Source organism: Doryrhamphus excisus, chromosome 3, assembly GCF_030265055.1.
Source record: "Doryrhamphus excisus isolate RoL2022-K1 chromosome 3, RoL_Dexc_1.0, whole genome shotgun sequence".
In the NCBI taxonomy this organism is placed as follows: Eukaryota; Metazoa; Chordata; class Actinopteri; order Syngnathiformes; family Syngnathidae; genus Doryrhamphus; species Doryrhamphus excisus.
Genome location: NC_080468.1, coordinates 5,791,613 through 5,818,491, shown reverse-complemented (window position 1 = coordinate 5,818,491; position 26,879 = coordinate 5,791,613). Strand labels below are relative to the sequence as shown.

At 41.1% G+C, this 26,879-nt stretch overlaps 1 protein-coding gene across 3 annotated transcripts in view; it reads left to right on the top strand.

Annotated features, from left to right (window-relative positions):
• Positions 1-26,879, top strand: part of LOC131125180 (dipeptidyl aminopeptidase-like protein 6) — a 71,788-nt gene that overhangs the window by 10,427 nt on the left and 34,482 nt on the right. The window contains exon 2 of one of the 3 annotated variants that reach the window (XM_058066455.1): positions 4,680-5,183. The exons of the other annotated variants lie outside the window; for them this stretch is intronic. Within the exon in view, the coding sequence (XP_057922438.1) occupies positions 5,001-5,183 (183 nt within the window). The 5' untranslated portion in view covers positions 4,680-5,000. The remainder of the gene's footprint in view (positions 1-4,679; positions 5,184-26,879) is intronic. 3 annotated transcript variants of the gene reach the window in all.

Below are 26,879 nucleotides of genomic sequence, written 5' to 3'. Positions count from 1 at the left end.
TTGAAGTCCAACAAATTACACGTGCAACCTAAGAGAATTATTCATGTCTCATCGGGGATCAGAGTAAACGATCTCCAGTCCATTATATAACTGTCCATCTGATGACACCTCAAAAATGATTTATAATGCTCCCAATCCAGGCAATAGCAAATGTAATCACACACACATGCACACAGAGGCAGTCAGCAGGATGATAGCTCAAAATAAAGAAACGTGTTTTTACGGTTGGCTTAGCATCATATGGAAAATGGTTCAAAAATGCAATTACGGCTCTAACTAAATCCCAATATCAATTTCCTTATTCTGCAGAGTGATGTTCGGAGGAAATTAGATATTACTCTGCTCTCCAAACGTTTGATTGACTGATCTTGTTGTGTTTTTCTCCCATCCAATTAATTTGTGCCATTTGGCTTGTGTGGTGCAGACTGATGGAAACAAGTTGATGCGTTTACAAACATGTTTATGCGACCGTTATAAACGTTTGATGGGATTAATACTGCCTTTCAGTGATTCATGGCTTGACCACATTTTCCTACATATCGTAAAGCTGCAAATGAATGATCAGCATGCATGATGTGACAGAAACTAAAATTGAATGTAACAAGACCATTTGACCTTTTTGATTAATTTGACTTTGGTTCTGTATTGCAATAAGCAAAAGGGCACTTTGGCATTATTCCGTGTCATCATTGAATTTTCACAGTTTTCATTACCAGTGTTTCATAAAAATCTAAAAGTGAGAAAACATATTTTTATACATGAATTATCCCACTTCTGACACCTTTTGTTGGAGAACAGTGTTTCTCAAATAGCAGGGCAGGGTGTAACTGTCAAGGTCTGCATTAAAATGAAAGCCTCTCAGTGGGCATGAGAGGCTTTCATTTTAACGCAGACCTACCAACATGTACAAATTTATAGTACTCTGCATGCAATTTGCCTCTTGACTACGCTTGAGATGAATAATTTGTGACAAATGAAACACTGATGTGTAGTACCGTCATTGAACCTGAGTGTGTTGCATGTCTCAGTTTTTGATTCATTTTAAATTCTCAGTTGTAGTGATGGCTGGACTGTTGTCTAATAAATGTATATTTGTCTGACCTTGGTGTGTGATGTGAGGTGATATATGCAGTGTCCAGTGAGGGGTGTTAAAGCAGCCAGGTTATTGACAATAGCTACCCAGCAGACTGTGAGAGATTGGAAAACATCTATCTGGGCAGCTTGGATGGATGTCAGGAGACTCAGATCTATTTCCCGAAGGGGCGTGCAAACATCAGGAAAGACATTTATGAAGTTGAGAAACAAATGATGACGAGAACCAATGTGAACCGATGTGAGAAAGGTGACATTCGGTGTAACCAAGTCATATGGTGAAATCTATTAACATGGACATGAGATGTTCTACATTTGATTGAATGTTCAAACTTTTGCAATCGATGTCACTTATTTGGCATAAATACAAATGATTCATAAGCCCTGCTATGAATAACTGAGCTGTCATTGTTTACAGTGGAAGCTCTAAAGTTAAATTCTGATGAGGTTGTACTATTGAGAATCCATTCATTCATTTTCTCTACCGCTTGTCCTCATTTGGGGAAGACGTAGGCTGAAGCCTGAATCAGCTGACTTGAGGCGAGCGTGAGGTACACCCTGGACTGGTGGTCAATTGTAGGGCACATATAAACAAACAAGCATTCACACTCATATTCACACCTATGGATAATTTAGTCATTTGTACCCACGATGTCCAGACTGTGTGGCCAACATGCTAACCACTTGTTCACCGTGCGGCTGCAGTTAAACATCCTAGTTTGCATTTTCTTTGGCTTTTTGTGTTTTTTCTGCTGTCACACCAGAAGGGTATTAGTTGTGGAAAAGACAAAAACAATGAGGAGAACCACAAAACTAGATATTTTGACTGTTGGTCCAATAATAAACCAGGAAGAACTAAAGAAGAAGAAATTGTCCTTCCAAGCACAAACATTATCCTGTGCATGTTTGTCACTTGTCATTGTAAGTACATAATGTACTATATAACCCTCGTTATTTTGCGGCCTTACTCTATCATGTTTTTAAAAAATGTATTCAGGAATAAATAATTATGTTTTGTCTTTGACTGTGCCTATTATTAGTCAAAGCATATGCATAGTGAAGTAAATTGTATGTATCTTTTGCATAAATTAAGCATTAAGCAAGTATAAATGGCAAAATGAAGTCAAATACATAGTATACAAGGCATTCAGAAGATGCATTCAAAGACGCTGTGAATGATATGTAATATTCTACAGTAGTCACTAGGTGTCACTAATGCTACTGTAATGTTCAGTGAGAAATACACTCACACCAGACTTAATGGCAGGTTGTTATCTCCAAACAGGCACAATAATCTGTAATAAAACTCTCTACTCGGTTGCGGCTGTTCCCCACGGCAAGCTAAAACTCAACTCTAAACCTCCACCATCTGCCACTCAGCTACCCTAAGTAACACACGATCGACACAAGAGCACAAGTAAATTGGCTTATTTACTCTTCTTAGGTCTACTATGTTGGGTAATATAAGTATCAATGTGACAAAAGGGCTCTAACTATGAACATATGTGATTTAGAAATAAGGAATCCTAATTTACAGAAATTCACTAATCACAGTCTGGCCTGGACTCAATTAACTTCAATTAACGAGGGATAATTGTATTGTGTTTTATATTTGTATTGCAGTTCAGAATGGTACAATGTTACCTATAATGGCAACAGTTTGACCTGAGAACGGATTATTTCTATACCTATTATTTCCTATGGTAAAAAAAATGGTACAAATTGGTAGAACAACAAACAGATGCTGATGCAGCCAGCCATTTTGAATGCTCAATCGTAAATTGGAAATCTAACAGTGGGATTCAACAGCAACAGAAGGCACGTAGCATGCACATTACAATATTGTCCCGCTGTGACGATGACCCAAGTCCCAACAAATATATCCTGTCCCTGGTGATGTGATAGATTCTGAAGGGTTGTTGGGGAAATGGGAGAGATTTAAAGTCATATTCTTCCTTCAGCACAGAGCTGCTCTGTGAGCCATAAAATAATCTCCAATGGAGTGTATGAAGTAAATACACTTGTGGACTCCTGATGACTGAAGCTGCAAGACAAAGCATGGAAAAGTGCAGATGTTCAGGGAGGCAGAGATCATTTTACTAAACGCGAGTATTGAAATGTCTTTATAGTTTTGAGTAGTCAGCGTACAGCTTGAAAATAAGTCAATACGCAGCTGTTACTGTCTAAATATCTCACAGTGAACGTTTCCAAATTATCAATATTTAGCATGTGCACCATTGTTTTTGCTTTAATCCTTTTGAGAAACGGAAGAAATGGAATCGTCTTCCACTCCTCCACGATGATATCACTGTACTTTTCCACTTTCCTCCATTCCACTTGAGGATGCCAAACAGGTTTTCAATTGGGTTCAGGTCTGCAGGAGACATACTTGACCACTTCATCACCTTCACCTTCACCTTTCTTAGCAAGACTCTTGTCCTTTTAGATGTGTGTTTGGGCTCCTGTCATGTTGGGAGATTGTCATGCGGCATAACTTCCTGAGGGAGGGGATCATACTCTGCTTCAGAATGTCACGGTATTGGAATCCATGTTTCTCTTTTGTGAACTCAGCTCCCCAGTGTTTACAGCACTCATGTAACCACAGATATATACCACTACCATGCTTGACTGAAGGCATATTACTCACTTGTGTTGCCAGTCGGTTTGATCCTGGCTTCCTTCATCCAGTCGCTGTCGATGTGACACTTTAGCCACCGTACCTCCAGTGCTGCCCTCACCGGTGTATGAATGCGAATGAATGTTTGGCGGTGGTTGGAGAGGCTGTAGCCGTGAATTGGCAGCCACGTTTTCATCAGACTACCCCAGGGTGCCTGTGTATACAGACGTAGTTTACCACCAGTGTGTGACTCAGTAGTGAATAAATTTCATTGTGATGCACTTTTGGTGTCTTGAAAAACACTCATCTAAAAAATTAAATCCATTATTATTATTATTATTGTTGTTATTATTATCTTTCAGATAATATATAAGGTAGCTGGGATAGGCTCCAGCACCCCCGCAACCCTTGTGAGGAAAAAGCGGTAGAAAATGAATGAATGAATAATATATAAGGTAACACTGGTTGGCGAAATGCGCTCACTTTTGTGAGATACTGTACATTATACAGTATCATAAACAAGTGATGCATTATTTTGGTAACATGTTTTTTTGTGGGTGACGCTTGCATCATACTGAGAGGTGTTTTATAACGTGTTGCACACCTCACGTAAGCTACAAGATTCCCAAAATATTAGAAATAGCTGCTGTTATGAGCCAGACATACTGTTAAATCTGCAAAGGCATAGTTTGATGACTTTTCTGGCGACATCTGGTGTACAGTGTGAGCCAACTTGTCGCCACAGAGAGGCACTCGGACTCCGGGATCATAATCTACCAAATAGTTCTGCGACAATTCCATGTAAATGACAGTAAATCGGTGTTAAGGTTTGTGCGTAAAGAGAAGCACTGCTGCATGGTTGAAGACCACTTCTAATGCAGAGTGCGTGTGTGCGTATAGGCTTCGCGTCCTTCATTGCCTCCATGCGGAGGGTCAGTCCACGTTAACAGCCCTCCTCACACCTTTTTAGGCGTTGCCTCGTCACAAATCACCCGCCATTGTGAAAGAAGGAGATCGTTCGTGTGATGGCAAAGAGGGCGCCTCCGCCTCTTGTCTGCCGCTGAGGTTAGTGGCAGTGAGAGAGAGGAGGAGAGACAACGTGGTGTGCATGCAGAGGAGGACGCGCAGCACACGGACAAAGCTGAAGAGGACATCTGTGCCAATATTACACACATCGATCACTCCAGGCTGCCGGAATCATTGTACGCCGAGTCTCCCCAGAGCGCACCCAAAAAACCACAAGCAGGTGTCTCTTTCTTGAAGCTGTTCCGTGTGCTGACTGACCCCGACCATGGCTTCATTGTATCAGAGATTCACCGGCAAGATCAACACCACCAATTCGTTCCCGCAGCCACCTGAGGCCAGCCGCCTGCTCGGCACGCAGGTTGCGGACGAGGAGAGCAAGAACCCCCAGCTGGTGGATTCAAGGCTGCACGTCCAGTGCCGCAAGAAGAGCATGCGAGAAGATGAAGATGTAAGACTTCTTCTTCTTTCAAATGATCCTTTATTAGCTGAATGCAATGCTCCACAAGTGGAGGCCACTATTGTTGCTTTTAAGTTGTTATATTCATAGCGTTTTAAGTGACAGTGCTTGAGCTGTAAGATAATAATGAAGCTGACGAGAAAGTAACATTTGGGGTGTCTGCCTGCATGGATATATGCTGAAGAGTACCAGATCGTGTTCTGGTGAGCTTTAATACACTGAAAGTCACAACCTGGATGTGTAGTATTTGGAATTAAATACTAAGTACAGCAGCATTTCAGCAACTTATGGTAATTATTTGTTTTTTCCATTCAAACATTGGTTTGGAATTTATGGCTGTGTGGAGGCAGATAGAGTTATCGGACAAATTATGGCAAAAGTGGGAATAGTACCCTCAACCCACAGTTGAACCCAAGTGTATTGGAGTAGTAACCTTTTTTCTTTTTATTGACAGTCAACCATATGGCTAGGCCTATCACGATAATGGACACATTGACTTGTCGAACTATACAAAAAAAAACAAGTCGATAATTATGAGGTGTCTGTGACACACAGGCTGGATGACAAGAGGGTTCACTCTATATCTGTCAATGCGCATTGGTTCTATACTAAGTGGAATGAACGGAGAGAGAGGGCTCTCATCTCTTTCAGCCTCTTTGTGGAGGCGGGGCTACTAGCTACTGTAGTTAGCCAGATCTGTGAGCTCAAAGAGCCAGCATAACATCAATGGCAATGCAAAAGTGATTTTAAGGTGAATGCCGCAGGCACAGCGTGGGGATATTTTGGTTTTAAACAGAATAAACACGGTGAGAGCATTAACACAAATGGCCGACATGGACAGTTTTCTCAACTTGGAAAAAAAAGTATGGAGGATGGAAGTGCCTACATATGGCTAACCTGTTCCTGTACCAGACTGTGTAACGATGTAATGATGCCATACTGTATTACATCCTTTCTGTAGAAGGGTGTATCTTCCAATTATCTCAGTGATTTACCAATCTGCAAACTCCGTCATAATAGGGTCACATGTATCATAAGGATTCCTTCCTTATGAAAGGAATATTTTGGTAGTGGCTGCATAGTGGAAAGTGGTTAGCGTGCAGGCCACACAGCTATCTCTGTGGTGGGTATCTCTGTGTGGAGTTTGCACGTTCTCCCCGTGCATGCGTGGATTTTCACCGGGTACTCCGGTTTCCTCCAACATTCTAAAAACATGCTAGGTTAATTGGTGACTCCAAATTGTCCATAGGTATGAATGTGAGTGTGAATGGTTGTTTGCCTATATGTTAAGTTGTCTCTATACTAAGGAGAAATGACGATGAAAGTGATGTGATTTTATATGCACATCCTGCTTGGTGTGTCATACTAGCATCATGCTTGACTGCATAAAAGGGTAATTCTGTGTCTTCCTTTGTGTAAGCAAGGAAGTGGAGTCTGACTCTTACTGATTTTTTTCCCTCACTTCCATACAGAATCTAAACAAAACTATTAGTGTACTTGAGGATGCATTAAGAGTTTGCATCAAGGTTAGTCGTCAGATATCTCCTAAATGCCTGATTCCCACCAAAAATGACGCAGAGATATTTTGTCTGCATTATTGACGTCTGCCACATTGAGACACAGGCTGAAGAGGGGCTGTCAACAAAAGCTCCCCTCTTTAGCTTTCTGCAGCTCTCACTGTGTTTAATGAGGCACATCATTGCTAAGAAATCCGATTTCTTCTTCCTCGAACAATTGATTTCAGTGTTGCATTTGAGCCTCTGATCTGACGCTCTTTGTTGTTTCTTTTTTTTGTTTGTTTTTTGTTATGCGTTGTAAACCTTGAGGTCACCTTTGTCCCCCTAAATTGAGCAGTGCTGGAGCATGAAATTGCTTGAATCACATCCGTCAACATCCGGTGGTCAAAGTTTGATCTTTTTGGTGGTGTTCTCCATATTGCGAGTTGGAGTTGAGCATGAAAAGGTTATACCAATTGATTCCCATCTGCACATGTTTAAGCCTCACTCTGCCTCATGTACAAGTTCTCTTGTGTTGATTGATTAACTGTAGCTGTGCTCTGGGTGTGTGTGTGTGTGTGTTTGTGTATGCGTGTGGTGGTGATTGACTGAGTCCAGTCACCACTGGAGATATCAGCAGTAGTTCTTTCTACTTCTCACTTCCTTGTACAGCAAATAGAAGCCCACAAGTGATCGATTATTGTGTGTGAAAAGGTAAAACCTGGTGACATTTAATCAGGATTGACCCGTGTGGACATGGCTTTTTTAAATTTATTTTTTAAATCAAAATTTCCTTTGTGTCTCCTTTGGAATGTCTCTGTGTGGAGTTTGCATGTCCTGCGTGGGTTTTCTCCGGGAACTTTGGTTTCCTCCCACATTTCAAAAAATAGTTTAATTGGCAACTCCACATTGTCCATAGGTATGAATGTGAGTGTGAATGATTGTTTGTTTATATGTGCCCTGTGATTGGCTGGTGACCAGTCCAGGGTCTCGAAGACAGCTAGGATAGGCTCCAGCACGCCCGCGTCCCTCGTGAGGATAAGCGGTATAGAAATGAATAGATGGACAGTGTAGGGTGTAACCCACCTCTCACCCAAAAGACAGCTGGGATAGGCTTCAGCATTACCTGCAATCTTTGGACAAGCAGTATAGAAAGTGGATGGATGGATAAAATCTTCTCTTGGCTAGACTTTGAGAACATCATCATGTTGTGTAAATATTGCAAAAGGTAAAAAAAAGAAATCACAACCCCTCCAAGCGGCACATCACCTGCAGAGACAGCTGTCTCTGTCATGTAACTAGATGCATGATGCGACAACACAAGGCAGCTTCCACGGTGACCGCAGCCCTGGATAGGCAGGTGATGATTTCTGAAGTGGAGATAAGGTGGCTGCTCAAGTTCAAAATGAACATTGCCAACTTATACACATGCTGTACCAGAATAACATTACATTGTTTGGGATGTAAATGCAAGGTATTATTATTATCATAAATAGAAAATGTGCAGTGTCATAAATGGCCATTAGTGCATGTGATGTGATGTCAATCATGTTCAATCAGGTTACCAAACCTTTTACAGTGGCATAGGTCTTCAGACATCTGACCAAAAGCCATGTACCCCCTACTCATGCACACCTAAAAAACATATACTTTTTAATCATAATTAACTTGACGTATTGAGAGTAGATCAACTATTTTGGGGTGTTTCCAGACGCACAAAATACAGATGTGTTCTAAACCTTATGCTTCTCAAATATTAAATTCAGTTTTACACATGAAGAAACAATTACATGTATACAGTCTACAGTATTGTACTTACAAAACTTGCAGTTACACAACATCACAGCTCCCTGCTGTAAAATATGGAGTGAATTGACTTGTGAGATTGAGTCATAGTTGCAGCACTTTTTTTTCCCCCTGCAAATTGCGCCATCCGAGCACTTTATATTTAAATGTCTATAAAAAAACATATTATTAACGGATAGAGAACCACATATAGGCATCAATATACTGTATAGCCACATCTAATTGTGTATTTATGTTTATAAAATGAACCTTGGTTTTTGTACGCCTTGGTTTCCATATTTATACATTATATTATATTATATTATATTATATTATATTATATTATATTATATTATATTATATTATATTATATTATATTATATTATATTATATTATATTATATTATATTATATTATATTATATTATTTCCACCCTCATGCGTGGGTTTTCTCCGGGTACTCCGGTTTCCTCCCACATTCCAAAAACATGCTAGGTTAATTGGTGACTCCAAATTGTCCATAGGTATGAATGTGAGTGTGAATGGTTGTTTGTCTATATGTGCCCTGTGATTGGCTGGCGACCAGTCCAGGGTGTACCCCGCTTCTCGCCCAAAGACAGTTGGGATAGGCTCCAGCAACCCCCGCGACCCTCGGGAGGAAAAAGCTGTAGAAAATGAATGAATGAATGAATATTATGTTATATGATATGATATGATATGATATTATATTATATATATTTATATTTTATATTTATTATATATATAACAGAATGAGACCAGTTGAGATCCCCTGCTTTAATACACTTGCTCTTGACTAAAATGCACAAGATAATGAAGATCAGAAGATCTTGGTGGGCTATGTTGTGGTCATCTAGGAGCATGTATTTCTACTATTCTGTGTAAAAGCTGTTTTATGCAGCTCTTATGCTTGTCATTATTTTCTTTTGCTGATTATGTTTACCTATTTCTTTGACCAAATATGGACTTGTATTTATCAGTGAAGTACAGTGACAAACAGGCGTTCATTCCAGGGCGTGATGTGTTATGAAACAGCCAGAATCTGACAGGGCTTCCTACACGTTTCAATGCTGCTTCATTGTGATTAAAAGTGTTCTGAAAACCCATTTGACTTTTAATGATGAATGAGGAAGTGCGTTATTTTCCCAGAAGAAGATTTCACAGCCTTCATCTGGGAGGATAAACACAAGCTCTAAAGACAACAGTTTGAATCCCTCTCATCATCTTTCAGGGGTGTCATCTTATAGCTGGAGGCTAGTCATCAGCTGTCATCTTGTAATGAAGGTGTTTAAATGCTTTCATGCTGCTGCACTTTTTTAATTGTCAGATAATTCTGCCCACGCAATGTGTCGTCCACCCTGGGATGATTTTGGAGTTGAAAAAGGACAAATTGTGCATTAGCGCGTTGTATAATGTTTGACGACTTCCACAAACACTTGCTCTGTTTACTCACATGAATGTTAAGTGGGTCTTACTTATAGATACGTCACTTCGGAGGAGCTTATTTTGGTGCTTTCCAGCAAGTCTTTGGACTTGAGCTGTGCAGTCTGAAAGACTGCAGACATCAGGTGACTTTACTCATTATATCTTAAAGGTTATTGCCATATACATAAAGAGGCAAGGCTCCAATATACTTAGATAATATAATATATTTTTCAAACATTAAACACTATAGAGGAGAGTGGTTAGCGCGCTGGCCACACAGCTAGGAGACCCGAGTTCAATTCCACCCTCTGCCATCTCTGTGTGGAGTTTGCATGTTCTCCCTGTGCATGTGTGGGTTTTCTCCGGGTACTCCGGTTTCCTCCCACATTCGAAAAAAATAGATTAATTGGCGACTCCAAATTGTCCATAGGTATGAATGTGAGTGTGAATGGTTGTTTGTCTATATGTGCCCTGTGATTGGCTGGCGACCAGTCCAAGGTGTACCCCGCCTCTCGCCCAAAGACAGCTGGGATAGGCTCCAGCACCCCCCGCGACCCTTGTGAGGAAAAAGTGGTAGAAAATGAATGAATGAATAAACACTAAAGAGGCGAGTGGTTAGCGCGCAGACCTCACAGCTAGGAGACCCAAGTTCAATTCCACCCTCTGCCATCTCTGTGTGGAGTTTGCATGTTCTTCCCGTGCATGCGTGGGTTTTTCCGGGTACTCCGGTTTCCTCCAACATTCCAAAAACATGCTAGGTTAATTAGCGACTCCAAATTGTGCATAGGTATGAATGTGAGTGTGAATGGTTGTTTGTCTATATGTGCCCTGTGATTGGCTGGCGACCAGTCCAGGGTGTACCCCGCCTCTCGCCCGAAGACAGCTGGGATAGGCTCCAGCACCCCCGCAACCCTCGTGAGGAAAAAGTGGTAGAAAATGAATGAAAAATAGAATCCTACTTGAATTTGACTTATCATGGTCAGGTCTGGAATTAACCTCGATAAACAAGGTATGACTGTACCGCATTTTGTCATACTTCTCAGTGTGAACACACTCATGCACTCAAAAGTGTGAGTACAGAAGTACGTGAACCGAGACACAACAATGGACAGTGAAGCTATCATCACTCCTTTAATTACATTTAAAAGCAAATAATTCAAGATTCATGCGCATAATAGAATGAAAAAAATCTACAGAAGCTACCTAAAAAGAAAATAAATGTAAAAACTGTACTAAGACTATAAAATACACATAAAACCAAATTACACACACCCATATAGCACAGCATAAAAATAATAAAACAAGGTAAAGGGCACACAAGGCACCCAGCACAGAGCCCCGCCCCCACCTCAGGACAGTAGTGCAGCATCCTCAGCAGGACCTCATACTCACTGTTGCCATGGCTGCAAAGGTGGAGAGGGTGAGGCTGGAAACCGGGAACACACACTTACATGGGTGGTTCTGACAGCCATCTGGAGATGATGCAGCTCCCCTTGCGGGCTGACCATCTTCTGCCTGTCTCGCTGAGATGCGTGGAATAGAATTTTTCCAACATTCTGATGATCCTCATGACAGCACTTGCGTGTCATGCATTGTCAGTATTCTCCTCCTCTGTCCCACAGGGGGCGTAGCAACAGGCCCTCCATTTACCCTGGCCAGCACCTTTTTACAACTATGTAAAACACCATTTATTAGAGTTCCTGTCACTCGTCAACAGTCTCCTCATTGTTTACTGTATTATTACACAGCACGACAGTGAATGTTAATCAGGGCTCAAAATAAGGAGCTTTCACCGCCTCTGTGGAGCCAAGTTTTAGCTGCCATCAATGCACTATTTTATCAACTTCACATAGATCAAATCTGTAGTGTTGCTGATGAAATATTCATGGGGTTTGCAAAAAAAAAAAATCATCCCCTCGCTGCTTATCACAGGAGATTAAATCCCTTCCCAGATGTAAATTGACTGGATCTTAGGGTTTTCTTTTTCTTTTGTAGTTGGTCTTTCTACTACTTCCTTGACACCTCGTGTTCATGTCTCTGCTGCTAATTTCACGCTCATCTTTTGAAGGTCTGCCTTTTCGGACGCATTGGATTTTATAGTCGGTTTTTTTTTGTGTGTGCATGCAGAACAGGATAGCTCACAATTTTAAGTGGAACATACGCACAATTAGTGAAATTGAGCAAAATTTGTGAAATTGAGCAAAATTTGCATTTTCCGTCATTTCTATTGCGTCCAAAAAAATATCAATGGGATATGTTGTAATTGTTTCCAACAATATAGTTAGTTTGTAGTTGTCTATGTAGGTGCAAATCAACTTTTTTCCCCCAAAAAATCTCTTTAAAAGATTGAGATGGGGGTCCCGATTTGATATTGATATCAGATATCAGGCCGATATCAACCTATATCTATAATCTCCGAGCACATCTATCCAGCAGCAGTCAAATAGACCAGATAAAAATATTACAAGTAAAGACACCTTGCTCATTCCTTGCAATGCTTTAGTTTTTGCAAATTGCATATTTCCACTATTTTAGAGGTCACAGGTTTAGAGACAGCTACTTCCCCCTGGCCATCAGACTGCTCAATGCCAAATAAGCCCCGCTACCTGCCCACACGGACAACCAAAACTTTAAATTATTGTTATTTATTCTAAATTACTGTTTACGCTGTACATTGTTGTTCATATTTGATGTAATCTATTTATTCTCCACATTATTATGTATTATGTATTATTTATTGTTTATTGTTTATTGTTTATTATTTATTATTTATTATTTATTATTTATTATTTATTATTTATTATTTATTATTTATTATTTATTATTTATTATTTATTATTTATTATTTATTATTTATTATTTATTACACGGGAGCCAGTCAACGACATTTCGTTGGCAATTTCACTGCTGTGTTATTGTCTATGTTTATGTTTATGTCTATGTCTATGTCTATGTCTATGTCTATGTCTATGTCTATGTCTATGTCTATGTCTATGTCTATGTCTATGTCTATTTCCAGACCGGGGATATACTGAACTAGCGAGCTTGTTCCTGTGTGGAGCGCGTCATCATTTGTGGGCCGATATCATTATCGGCAGAAAAAACAATACTGATATGAAATGTTTATGCCAGTAAAGTCCCTAATCAGCTGTATTGGTGCTTGCTTGCTTCGTTAGGATTCACATGTGGCTCTTGGGGGTGCAAAGCATTTTCAGCAAGTAGATGCCAAATGTACTTGAGTGAATTTTTTTTTTGTGAGAAAATGCATTCCCTTTGCTGGCTCTGCTTAAAATTGACTTCTTGTCTATCTTGTTCGCTTGAAGGCGTAAACACTGTGTTTGAAAGAACATTTCTTATCAAAGAGAGCTATCCAGAGAATAATTATTAATAATAAAAGTACAGCTTCAAAGCCAGTGAAGGAATTTTCTGTACAATATTTTTGTCAGTCAGAATTAGAGTAGCAGAAGAGAGCAGCCATTCCTCCTGAGTCCTCTCGCTGTCTTTTTTTTTTGGCCGAGACCAGGCAGGAGTAATCTATGGTGTCACACAGGCACATTCTCTTATCAAGCCCGACATGATACAGCAGCCATGTAGCCGCCTGCCAGACACACAAACATTGGCTCGGTTGTTTCACACGCACCTTTGATGGTCCCTGACATGATTCATCAACTTTGCTGAAATATGTCATATCCATCCATTCACATCCATCCATTTTCTATGCCGCTTAACCTTATATATGTTATTTATTGTTTGGGATTCTGTTCTACATTGTTCGATCTTTGAAAGCAAAGCGTACCTTCCCAAAAATGACATTTATAGTTCATGTTGCCAGCCATAATAACAAGCTGGCAGCTCAGCCTCATTTCCGGGTGTGACATCATCAGGGTAAGATCATCGACTTCATTCAGTATATTTTTTAGCTTAATTGTAGTCATGCCAAAATGTTGTGGTCACAGTATCCGAGTAGATAAGAGAAAGGTTTAAGACAACAATGGATGAATCAAGTGCAGAGAACAAGAGACAGGCTCTTCTCTTCAACTGCTTCAAAGACACGCCGTTACAAGAAGCGTTTGGCTGGAAAGTATGGTATTAATGCACTTTGGAAAAGGATGCTATTTTGCAGGTAGACAAACCACTACGTCTAAGTAGTAAAGAGAGTAAGTCATGTCTTCTAAACACTATTCCATGATAGCGACAAGGCTGCAAAGCATTATACATGTTATATAAAAACATTTTCTGACAGCGATATGTTTGCTGTGGGGACAGTATTGAACATTCATCCTTGACTCCGCCTCGGCTAAACCCCTTCACGGTCATTAAGAAGCCGATTTAAAACAATAATTAAAACAATAACGATAAGCAACTCCAGAGTAATTTACACTTTGAAGGCGACCGATCTTCATCTCCATGTCTTCAGGTTGAAGTCCATGTTCTGCAAGTTCTCTATTTTATCTGCAAATGTGTCTCCTCAAAAACTGTTGGCACATTGCTCAAATATTGGCTATAAAGATCCTCTGTCTTGCACACTGCCATGTTTGTTTACCTGACGGATATTACCTTGATGACGTCACTTCCAGAAATGAGGCTGGGCTGCGAGAGCTATTAATGACTCGCGGGGTTAACTATATATATATTTGCTTTCAAAAATCGAACAATGTAGAACATAATTACAAACAATATTCATTCATTCATTCATTTTTTCCTCACAAGGGTCGCGGGGGTGCTGGAGCCTATCCCAGCCGTCCCAGCGAGAGGCTGGACTGGTCGCCAGGCAATCACAGGGCACATATAGACAAACAACCATTCACACTCACATTCATACCTATGGACAATTTGGAGTGGCCAATTAACCTAGCATGTTTTTGGAATGTGGGAGGAAACCGGAGTACCCGGAGAAAACCCACGCATGCACGGGGAAAACATGCAAACTCCACACAGAGATGGCCGAGGGTGGAATTGAACCCTGGTCTCCTAGCTGTGAGGTCTGCGCGCTAACCACCCGACCGCCGTGCCGCCCTACAAACAATATATGTAACATATTTAATTATTTAATTATGCATGTGTGGAGATTTTCATTTTTTGTCCTCAGGTATCTAAAAGTTTATACAGTGTTTATATTACATTTCAGCAAACATTTTATTCAATCTCAAAGGACAATAGTTTTCGTAACAGTAGTCAGTGTATTCTGACCTCTGAAGGGACCCAGTCCCTAAAACCCGCGTGCATCACGTGCACGTGCATCAGCTCGTCTATCTCCGCAGCAACACAGGTTCAGCGATAAGCGTGCAGGGGTTGCGAGTGAGTGACAAAGTGCAGTGATATGTCTGAGAACACAACAGTCGGGGATATCCCGACCCGAGGCGGCTATTTTTGGAAGATCGGATGATATCAAGCCGATCCGGTTGCCATATCACGTTCGTAGCAAAGGGCTACACACCAACATGCTAGCTAAACCTTGGTTGCCACTCAATTCTCGCCACCCACATGAAGAAGAAAACACAACATTACCATGCAGATATGTCCGCTGTGTACCGTGGTGAAGTTTTCCCTTTGGACGTTGGATATTAGGCTCCGTTGGAGTGGTTTTTCCCACCTCATTGTGGCCGGATGATTGTGTCATTTTGCAGGGGAGCTGAAACCACTGGTTACAATTAATCAATACATTACTAATGTGTTGAAGGGACTAGTTTGTTTAAAAAAAAAATGATACGGTATATTGTAAATCACACCACACATGGATCTATAACCGAGTTAAATGATTAGCCCTACACTATGTGTAATACAGTTCAATGGATATTTATACATTTATTCAATATTCATTATCATCATGACAGGTGAGGTTCTGTCTCACCTGCCTCGCCTGACCGCACGCCACCGAAGAGACCATCACGAAGAAGGTGTACAGGTTCACATGATTCCACCTTATTGCTCCGGGCTTGCTTCCGTCATCTGCTAAATAACCCATGAGGTTTTCATGTTGCATCCTCAGCCAGGCCTTTGCTGAGCATTGTGTAGTTTGTCTTCCTGCAGCCATGAAGGTAAGTTTGCGCCTCTTCTGAAAAGCAGCCAGTCAAAACCAACAAGATAAGACTATTGTTTGTCTTTTTTGTTCCGTCTCAGTTTCCACTCTGCATGCACCTCATCATGCTCACCATCATCATCTCCAGACAGTCCTCATGGCTGAATGAGGAGTGCCTGGATGAGATTCAGAGCTCCAGAGATTTTGAAAAGGGGGGGTGGAAGATTGTTTTTTTTTTCCCTGAGCCGAGAGTCAATGGTTGGCTTGTGATGAAGTTCAGTGTTGAGGCCACATGGAGCAGAACAGATATGTATGGGAGGAGTTGATTTGATTTGGTTGTTTGGTGGAGAAGTGTAGGGGAAGGGTGAGGGCATGCAGTATCGAATGATTGAGCTGGCAGCCTGTCAAATTATTCCCCCAGCCAAAGACGGGAAAGCTCAAGTGTGATGATTGATGTTCCTGCGCTCCCGACATTGATTGGTGCATCATGGGAATATACTGAGACTTTTTGTGGCTGTGCTGGCTTGATGTATTTCTTGTGCTGCTGGCTTTGTGGCTCGAGACAAAACACACACTTTAGTTTTTACATCTTTGAACCGGATGTCTCACACGTGCTCTGGAGGAAGCTTGCTAGATTAGATTTGTTTTATGCTGACCCTTGACTATTCTCTCTTGTTCTGCTCTATGCTAACCCTATTAGCTGCTGGCATTTGTGAAACTGCTCAATTTATAATATAATATCAATTGACTAAAATGATTCAAGGAAATTGGTACAGCGTCTGCACACGTGCGGGCTTTACCATACTTTCTCCATCGGGTAACCCGGCTCTCCCTTACAGATAAGGGGAGACGAACTGTCATCCGGTAGAAACTCGTCGTAAAACTGTTGCTCCTTCACATTGAAAGGAGCCAGATGCGGTGGCTTGGCCGTCTGGTCAGGATGCCTCCTTGGGGAGGTCCTCAGGGCACATCTGACCAGTAGAAGGCTTCAGGGAAAACCCACGACACTGGCCTGGGAACGCCTTGGGATACGCCAGGAGGAGCTGGACGAAGTAGCCGGGGAGAGTAAAGTCTCCTTAGGCTGCTGCCCCCGCGACCGGTCCTCAGATAAGCGTAAGAAGATGAATGGATGGACGAAATGCCGGCACTCGTCCGTCAGCTTGACACCACTACTGAAATCAGTGTGCATAACGCACGTTTCAAACGCGTTGCATACACTCACTCGTCACGGTCCACGTGAACTGCGCATGCTCATTGGACAGCCGAATTGGCCAAGTGCTGAGACTAATGTGCCCCCAACACAGAGTCAGAAGTGGTTGCAGAGGGCACGCGCGTCACACGTCACACGTAACCCGACGCAGCCCCGCACACAACAAAAGTTCCTCCTGCACTAACAGTGCTACATAGTGTTTGCATGCTCCCAAATCCGTACTGACGTGGTACTCATCCCCATATTTTTGCCCAACACTTGCAAGTACAGCATGTTGGGACTGGGGATTTGTAGCTGCTGGTTGACGGTTGATCACTTTGCCAGCCTTAAACTCACCACACCCGAATTTGGATGCATGTTAACGGGGACCCCTTTATTTTAACAATAATAATAATAATAATACATTTTATTTGTATAGCGCTTTTCAAAATACTTAAAGACACTTGGCGTTGAATAAAGCAAGTAAACAGAATAGAAGACACACCAAAATACAACATTCATTGGTTAATACACAGTTAAAACATGAGTAAAAGCCGGGCGGGGCAGTACCCGGAGTACCCGGAGAAAACCCACACATGCACGGGGAGGCCACAAGTAGATAATGACATTTATTTTTAGGCACATTGATTAAAGAGCCCATTGATTGGAACTAACGCTAAAAAACCAGCTACCAGCATGACCAGCATCGACCAGCATATGTTGTGTTTTCGTGCTGGTCTTACTGGTATGACCAGCATACCAGCACGAAAACACAATATATGCACAAAATGTATGCTGGTCTATGCTGTGTTTTCCAGCAGGGTAGAGTGTGTGTAATTGCTATCAGTAATCATGGCGGACTCATAATCATAATTATAGCTGCCACCCCCGCCAACTACCTTTGGACAAATGAGGAACCAGAACCATATCTTTTTGAGCCTGACTTTACAGAAGACCTGTTACAGGTTTTAGTTACTGATAGCTGTACCTTTCAGCACAACACTTGTGGTCCCTGTTGAGCTTGTTAGGTTCTAAATAGTCTAAATCTGGGGTGCTCACACTTTTTCAGCATGCGAGCTACTTTTAAAATGACCGAGTCAAAATGATCTACCCACTACAAAAATGCAAAACATCGATTTATTTTCAAATGTATTGAGAATTATTTGTACGTACAATGTATGTTGATGTACCTTACATAACCAAATGAGCCAATATTGCAAAACACACATAATTAACTATTAACATTTTTTGTAATTACCTCCACATTACTCCACATTTCCCTTCTTTGGTACTGCGATGGTAGAATGGCATATGAGGCAAATGCACTTCGAAAAAGACATTGTGAAAAAAAAGTCCACCTCCCATTCCGTATGGAAGTGATATGTTTTTGCCTTTTTACTTGATCCAGCTCCTTCACTCATTTTAGTGACCATAAACTTTAGCGAGGGCTTGAAATCTGACGCAATTCACCGACTAGCTTAGCACTTTGCATCGCTGTTTACGCATGAGCGGTGACCTAAAGGTCAAAATTCAGTTGTCATCTGACTGGTTGTCCTGTATGTCAATCAAGTAACGAGGATGGATGATAGGCTGACATCGTAAGTTCTGCTGCACTTAGAGACGTTGTTTGATTTGATTGGTCACCCGAAGGGCAACATTCAGTTGTCATCTGAATGGCTGCCCTGTATATCAATCAAGTGACGGCATTGACGTGAGGATGATATTTTTTTTAATGTCACGCCGCGATCGACCAGCGATCGACCAGTACCACCTCCGCGATCGACCGGTAGATCGCGATCGACTTAATGAGCACCCCTGGTCTAAATGCGCAGAACAAACAAACATCTTGCTGAGTCTTTGTAGCAATGTCACCAGGCATCCACTCTTTTGTTTGTTGGTAGCTGGTGGAATCTCAAATATTGACCAATTTTTCAGCATATTGCCACAACCTTCAACAATGCACATTCTAGGCATGATTTATAACCTAGCGTTAGCTTTTCAAAACTAACAACACAGTACCAGCACCATTAGGTAGTGTTGTGTTACTCCAGTAGAAATATAGTACTTTGTGTTAGCGTCTACGTTTATGTAAATGGAACACTGTTTTATTTTGTTTTTGTTAGGGCTTTAGCGTTAAAATAGGTACATCCCAATGACATACATTGTTAGCTAGCTAATACTAACTCATTTTCTATTGTTAGAATGCACAGAAAAGGGAAAGAAATAAGGGTTGTGAATAATGGGCAAAAAAAATGTTGTTTTTTTTTAGGGCCATTCATTTTAATAATTGACAAGTGACAGAAAATTGCCATTAGAGACTCATCCATCAACAATGTCACATTTGAGCCTGATAGAATTGGACCCTTTCCTGGGTATTACATTCACTAAGCAGTTTTAACTGATGGTGGCCTGCATGGGGGGGCCCAGGAGCCTGCAAGGTGTAGGGACAGCACTTTTAAACCCCACCCTTTAGCCAACTGCTCCTGAGAGGAAAGTAACAAGTGAAAAGCAGTGGTGTGTAATGCTGATGTTTGCGGAACGACTAGATGTTAGCTAATGGTGCAGGTAAGTGCTTCATTGCTGATTGTTGTTTGGGGGCAGAGCTCTTTGCCTTTACCCTCCTCCCCTTCGGAGGGTTAGTGTGTCAGAGATGAGTCTGTATTCTTCTTGTGTGGCAGTTTAGGTGTTGATATTCCAGGTGATCTCCTCTATTTAACTTCATGTTTTGGATTTATAGCCACACTGCGACAGGGATTATTCCTACTCAGGGCTAAGGTGTGTCTACTTTACGACCAAGTCGTTATTCAGCATCACTCTGTGTCCACATCGTCAAAATGAACACACGAAAGTTGTCCCGAGTGGAGAAAATCTGGAGGGTGAGTGGTTAAATCTCTTCTAACTTGTTTTCTCTTTCTAATTGGAGCCTTAGAGGGACGCTTTTCAGAAAATGTCACTCTGTTTTTTTATTATTACTATCATTTAGCTTTCAAATTGTGATGGCATAATTAGCACTTCAATTGGCAGCCAACAATGCAAAATGGAGTCTTGGAATCAGTTATTGTAGCTCACACTTTTTTGTCCATTTGTGAACTTAAGCATCAGTCAAACATATTGAGAAGCAACTGTGTGTGATAAATATATATCATTACCGTTTATGCGTTTATGGCAGCCATTTTCCACTCAATTTGTCTGCATTGTGCATGAACAAAAATATGTTGTTCTTTTACCGTATTTGACTTATGCAAAAAAAAACAAAAGATACACTGGGTTCAGAGGAGAAACACCTTAATGCATTTTCCTTTAAGACTGTGGTTAAGCAGTGCCTGCATCATAATGCACAGAGTGCCTCAGCAGTCCCATCATGCTTTGTTAGCTTTTTTAGCAAGATGCATATTTAATGAGTCACCCCACCACACAATGATGCAGCTGAATGGTGCCAACATATACAGTGAACCCATTTTTATGCCCATGTTTTATGTTTAAATTGATACTAACATTTAATCTGACAGTTTACTTGAATTTTTCATGCTGCAAAAGCTTGATTTGTTTTTAATTAGTATTCTTTTTTTAGTTTTTGCAAGCACAACATCCTCCGGCCAAGCTTCTGTGCACATTTAAATCCTCAATTTCTCTCCCATCATTTTCCTGGAAGCTACACAAGGTCTGAGATTGTGGAACATTTGCTCATTTCCTGATTCTCTGCACTCATTATTTTCATGGAAAACATATCCTTCACTGCTGTGAGCATCACACACATGTACATGATGGATGCGGGTGCATAAGAAAACATAGGAAATTGTAGTCATCCCTCGTTTATCGCGGCCTGTGCTAAATACATTTCTGTGAAGTAATATTTCTTATTTGTAATTGGAATATATTTTGCCGTTATAGCATAGAAAACCTATTTACCACTTATTTAGAGCCCTCAGACATGAACTAACACCCCTATAATCAACTTTACAATCATATTACCCGATATAATAGACATTCATTCATTCATTTTCTACTGCTTATCCTCACAAGGGTTGTGGGGGTGCTGGAGCCTATCCCAGCTGTTGGGGCGAGAGGCGGGGTACAATCTGGACTGGTCGCCAGCCAATCACACGGCACATATAGACAAACAAGCATTCACACTCACTACCGTCGTTCATCAGAAAAAAAGTTTGTTTCTACGTTCTTCCGTAAACGGCTTTTTGTGAAAAGACACATTCTAATAAACTTTACATTCTGTTTGAAATTTGAACAACCATATGACTGTTCAGATTTTGAGTTGGACTGTAAGAAGAAGTAGTGAAGCTTTACTGGATCTAGTAGCTGGTCCTTGAAGCATGAAATATGCATTAGCTTTGACATCCAACTTTGACACACCGCTTCCAAAACTGCATCCACATCTCCTGTGAGGCTCTGATGGAGCGCTGACAGTGCACAAGCCAGATAGTGCGGTGGCTATCTGTATTACTGCCACTTCCACTATGTCAACCTCCCCTTCCCCCCACCCTGCTGATAAGAATGTTTATATTTATGTGGAGGAGTATGTTCTCAGATTTGGACACAAGATCACTTTCCAAGATGGCAATACAGTACAATAATATCTTACCAGCAAGTTTTTCTTCAAAAATATATTGATTAATAAGTCATGCTGTGTTGTGGTTGAATATGGCCTAATATTTGTCAAAAATGCTCCCACTCCTGTATCCGACGCATCGACCTCTAAAAAAAAATTGCAAAGACGGGTCAGGGTGGTAAATAAAACCTTGAATCTAGAGAAGGCGGCCTGGGCTTCTGGGGTCCATGCAAAAGGAACCTTAGAAGATCTAAGTGATGTTAGAGGTTCCGCTTTGCTACTAAAATTGAAAATGAACCTTCTGTAGAAATCCGCAAACCCCAGAAACCTCTAAGTGCTTCCTTCATGCGGGAGAAGGCCAATCGACCACCGCCTGGATCTTGCGTTGGTAAGGCAAACAGTCAGTCCCACCCTTGGCCATCTCTGTGTGGAGTTTGCATGTTCTCCCCGTGCATGCGTGGGATTTCTCCGGGTACTCCGGTTTCCTCCCACATTCCAAAAACATGCTAGGTTAATTGGCGACTCCAAATTGTCCATAGGTATGAATGTGAGTGTGAATGGTTGTTTGTCTATATGTGCCCTGTGATTGGCTGGCGACCAGTCCAGGGTGTACCCCGCCTCTCGCCCGAAGACAGTTGGGATAGGCTCCAGCACCCCTGCGACCCTCATGAGGATAAGCGGTAGAAAATGAATGACTGAATCTTTGAGAGCCTGTTGATCCAGCACCAACACATCATTCACCTTGTCATTATGCAGAGGAGCATTTGCAAGCAAATTAATACTGCAATGGTACTGATTCTTGCTAAACACTTGGCATAAGTCATGGTAATAAACAGGTACTCCGACAACTCAATCTTCTTAACCAGAAGTTCTACTTTAGTAGTTTCGGACACAGCCGAACATAAACAATTGGAATGACAAGAACTACTCCAATTAATGAACCTCCTTGTGGTATTTAAGCTCTACACTAACTCTTTCTGATTGACACTATCGTCCACACTTGTGCATATCAATGTGGAAACATGGATGTTCTGACCAGGATGAAGTGGGATCGTCGAAGCTTATGGCAGGCTGGTAGCAACTACGCTGAGCGCAGAAGTCGGCTCCTCTGAACAAAAACCTGCTCAAATATCTGATCCATAACCCCCAAACTGGCCGACAGTGTGGCAATGGCTTATATAATCTCCCGCAAGGTCGCAAATAATTGGCCCTGGTGCGACAGAGCCGACCGGAAGTACTCCAACTCTGCTGTGTCCTGGGCAGATTGTTGTGTCACGAACTGACGTGTACGGCGTTTGGACATCAAGATACGGAGAAGCACGCAAAAAATAGTTTATTACAGGAAGACACCAAGAACACTAAGAACAGAAATACAGAGCGAAGCCACAGAAAGAGGATAGAACAAAATGTCCCAATAGAAAAAATATTGCAGGGAAAAAACACACAACGGGTAAGAACAAAAATCGCTACTGAGTACCAAGCAGTTGAGTAACATGAGCAGAAGCCATGTAAAAAGACCAGAAAGGCACAGTTTGCTTGCAAGGAACTGGGAACAATCTGGCACAGGGCGGGTGCCATCGACCAGCTTAAGATAGCCAGGAGATAATTGGCTGCAAGTGTGCTCGGGCAGCTTCGGCTCTGCAGGAGAGGATGCACTGCAACACATGGTAGACAGGTGGCAGCAGAGCAACAACACAGAACATGACAGTTGCGACCAGGTTATGAGTTTAGCCTAAGTTACCATGGCGATGCAGATACTTTGGCTGAACGAGCAAGCCTTTCTTTTACACTAAACTCGTCTCGCAGAATAGCCCCATGTCCTCTCTGTCTTTCGTCTTTAAAAAACAAGAACTACAGCAACTTATTGTCGCTGTTTATAATTGTTGTTTTCTTGTCCGTCACCTCCTAACCCAAGTGTTGTTATGTTTTGTGTCTTTTTCCATGCTGTTTCTTTTCCCTCAGTTTGTTCCCTGTAAGAAATACCTTACATTTATGTAGTTGTTGTTGTTTATAGTGTTTTTACTTTTGTCTTTTTTCACTACCATTGTAGCTGGTGTTGGTTTTTGCTTTGTTCTGTTTTTTTCCCTCCTATATTTTTATACTATTCAGTGTTGCTGACACTGTTCCACTGTTCTATTTTCTCTTTGTCTCTCCCCTCACAAAATGTGTACTGTCCAGTGGCGGTATTTTGCAGCCTGGCCATTAAAATCAACTCATTAAAATCCACTCCTTAGGGAGAGCACAGGTGCAAAAAAAGATAATTCTTACTGTAGCTTGAATGAGGAAAATATCGTTTGGTACCATAACTTTAACTAGCTTTAGATATCTAGGAATGCAACATCAAGAAAAAAAAATCCTTCAGACTGCAGGGCTTTGACTGGCGTGTGTGTATGTATGTGCGTGTATGTATGTGTGTGTATATATGTGTGCTAAACGCTTATAATGAGAGCTAGCAGGAGCAATTAAAGCCGCGCTAGATTGGAGGCTTTCTGTTCGCCGTGGGTGTCCTTGGAGACATGGAGTAGCTTTGACGATGAAAACCTTTTCGATCCCTTGTGAATGAAACGCATTCATTCACTTCCTTTCTCATTTGCTTTTAATCACTCCCCCTTGCATTGTCTCCTTGGTCCCTCGTGCTTTAAGAAGAATAGAATAGTACTGAATTATTAATTATACTCATCATTGAATATAATTAATGTTCACATCCTTTCAGCTCACTCCAGTACACTTTGGTTCTTGCTATTAATTCCGTGTTCAATAGTGCGTCTTTGCAGAGCTGCCAAAATACGGTATTTAAATATATTTGGGGTGCATTTTAGGGCCCTCTCGAGCAGCTGGGTTGATGTGCAGTAAATGCATCCTAACTCTTGGCTTGTCTATCTTTTAATACGTGCACCAGATGTCAGAGTGCTACTCATAATGAACAACTTTATTGCCTCCTCATTGACTTTATTTTCCTTCTGTTGTACTTCATTGTCTGATTCGTGTCCAGCCAATACTGCACTCTAACTTGGCTTTAATGGTGCCTTTGCAAATTATCTCTAATGGAATGAACTTATGGCAGATATTTTCTTAGAACTGTGACTAAGGTCAGAGTCAGAATTTTGCAGACGAAGCACGATTTGAAGTCCAAAATCACCATCAATGTCCTGTGACTTGTATATATACCACACTTCATGTTATGGAAAGAACATGGAACTACATTTCTCAACTGTGTGTATAAATGTGATATTGAGTATTATGTGCCCCAAATATCATAATTTATATTGGAAAGTGGTCCGCCTGGTCCAGCTGGGGCGTCTTTTCCAGTTGATTTGGGGTAATAAATATTAAATAATTAATGTTAATAAATATAATAATAATAATAAAACAGCAAATAATAAAAACTTAAGAAACCACATATAGTTGGTGGATAGACAAATTATTTTTTTCAGATTAAAATTAACAAAGCATTATTAGAGCCCTGTAGACATGACAAAACACGACTACAGTCACATTTATGCTCTTTTTATTTACAACATATTGCGCAACTGCAGGGTCTTCAGACACATGCTAACTCGCAAACTAGAGAGCTAGCGACCTAAACGGTAGCCTCCAAGTTATTTCCTTTGAACTTAAAAGGCCAAAAACTTACCACTTCCACACGGATAGGGAGGATAACTATTAACAGTTATTTAACCTTAAACATGAACATTAATCAAACGTAATAATTTTTTCTGGGTACATGATACCATACAGCATCCATATCAAACTTGCGCGGGCCGCACTAACATTAAACTTTCATATCAAGGAGGGGGCCTAAACTAGCGTCCTGCGGGCCACATTTGGCCCACGGGCCGTGTGTTTGAGACCCTTGCACTAAACCTTTCCATCCATGGTAAAACTGTGTGCAGCACTTCTTCCGGAGCCCCAGTTGTCTCAAAGTAGTTGTTGGTGGCAGTCCTCACAAAGTCCATGTTGGTGAATGCGAGTGTGTACAACATTACCCAGAAGGCTTAGTACTCCAGCGGAAAACCAGAAGTGTGTCTGTATGATGTTGAAACTACGAGCAAGTAAGGGTTCCTAGTTAATAAAGTAACAAAACATAACAATGACTGATTGATTAGTGGGTGCAAACACATAACACACTCTCTATTCTGTTGTTGTTGACGTAAGTAATGATATTCGCTGTGCACTCTGGGAAATCAATGAAAAATTGATTGTGAAAACCAGTGACAAATTTTTTTACTACTGTCACTGAAAAATGATACATAAAAAGGAGAATTTAATAATTGAGTTGAATCATTTTCATTGCCAATATGTCAATATATTTATCTACAATGCATTTATTTTCAATGCTAAAAACATTTGACATTGCTTTAGCCAAATATCTCTGTCTAAGTTGTCAAAGATTTCTGTGGTTGTGTTCAACCCCATAAAAGCATCAATATGTGCATTCGTAATCAAACATGACAGATTATGGCTTCTTTGTGTTGTTTTCCTGATTGGTCGTGATTGAGTGGGAGAGCTCTAAACAAACTGTTCTAGTCTTTCTTGGCCTCCCTTGTCTCTCTCTCTCTCTCTCTCTCTCTCTCTCTCTCTCTCTCTCTCTCTCTCTCTCTCTCTCTCTCTCCCATCACTCTTTCTTGACAAAAGTCTGCAGCTGCATGGGATGAAGCAATAGAGAGCTGTCAGCCCTGAGGTGAACACTAGGAGGAGCTAGCATGCAGTGTGTCTCCACATACACTACTAACTCTTGATGACTATGTTTATTATTGTGGTAGTAGTTTGCACTGCACCACATCATACTTAAAGATTTAAATATGAATACAAATATTTAGTTTTTCTTATTTGATTACCATGAGGGAGAGAAGCAGCTTTCAGTTATACATTTATGATGTGTCAATCAAAACTGCGGGGAATCGAACCCTGATCTCCTGACTTTGTGGCCTACATGCTAACCACATGTCCACCCTGTTTAATGGATAGGAATCATTACTTACTGTTCTGCGCTCTTATTTTGGTGTAATTGCTTTCCCTTTGCTTATGTGCATCATGGCTGCTTTATTTCAGATTTTTCCTCCAAGTGCCCTTGATGCCCTTGATCAGTTTATTTCTGCACAGATCAATTAGATGATTACCCGACTAAGTATTTGCATGAGCGATGAATGTTTTCATGTAATTAGCACATTCACTGGAAATCATCATCTGCTG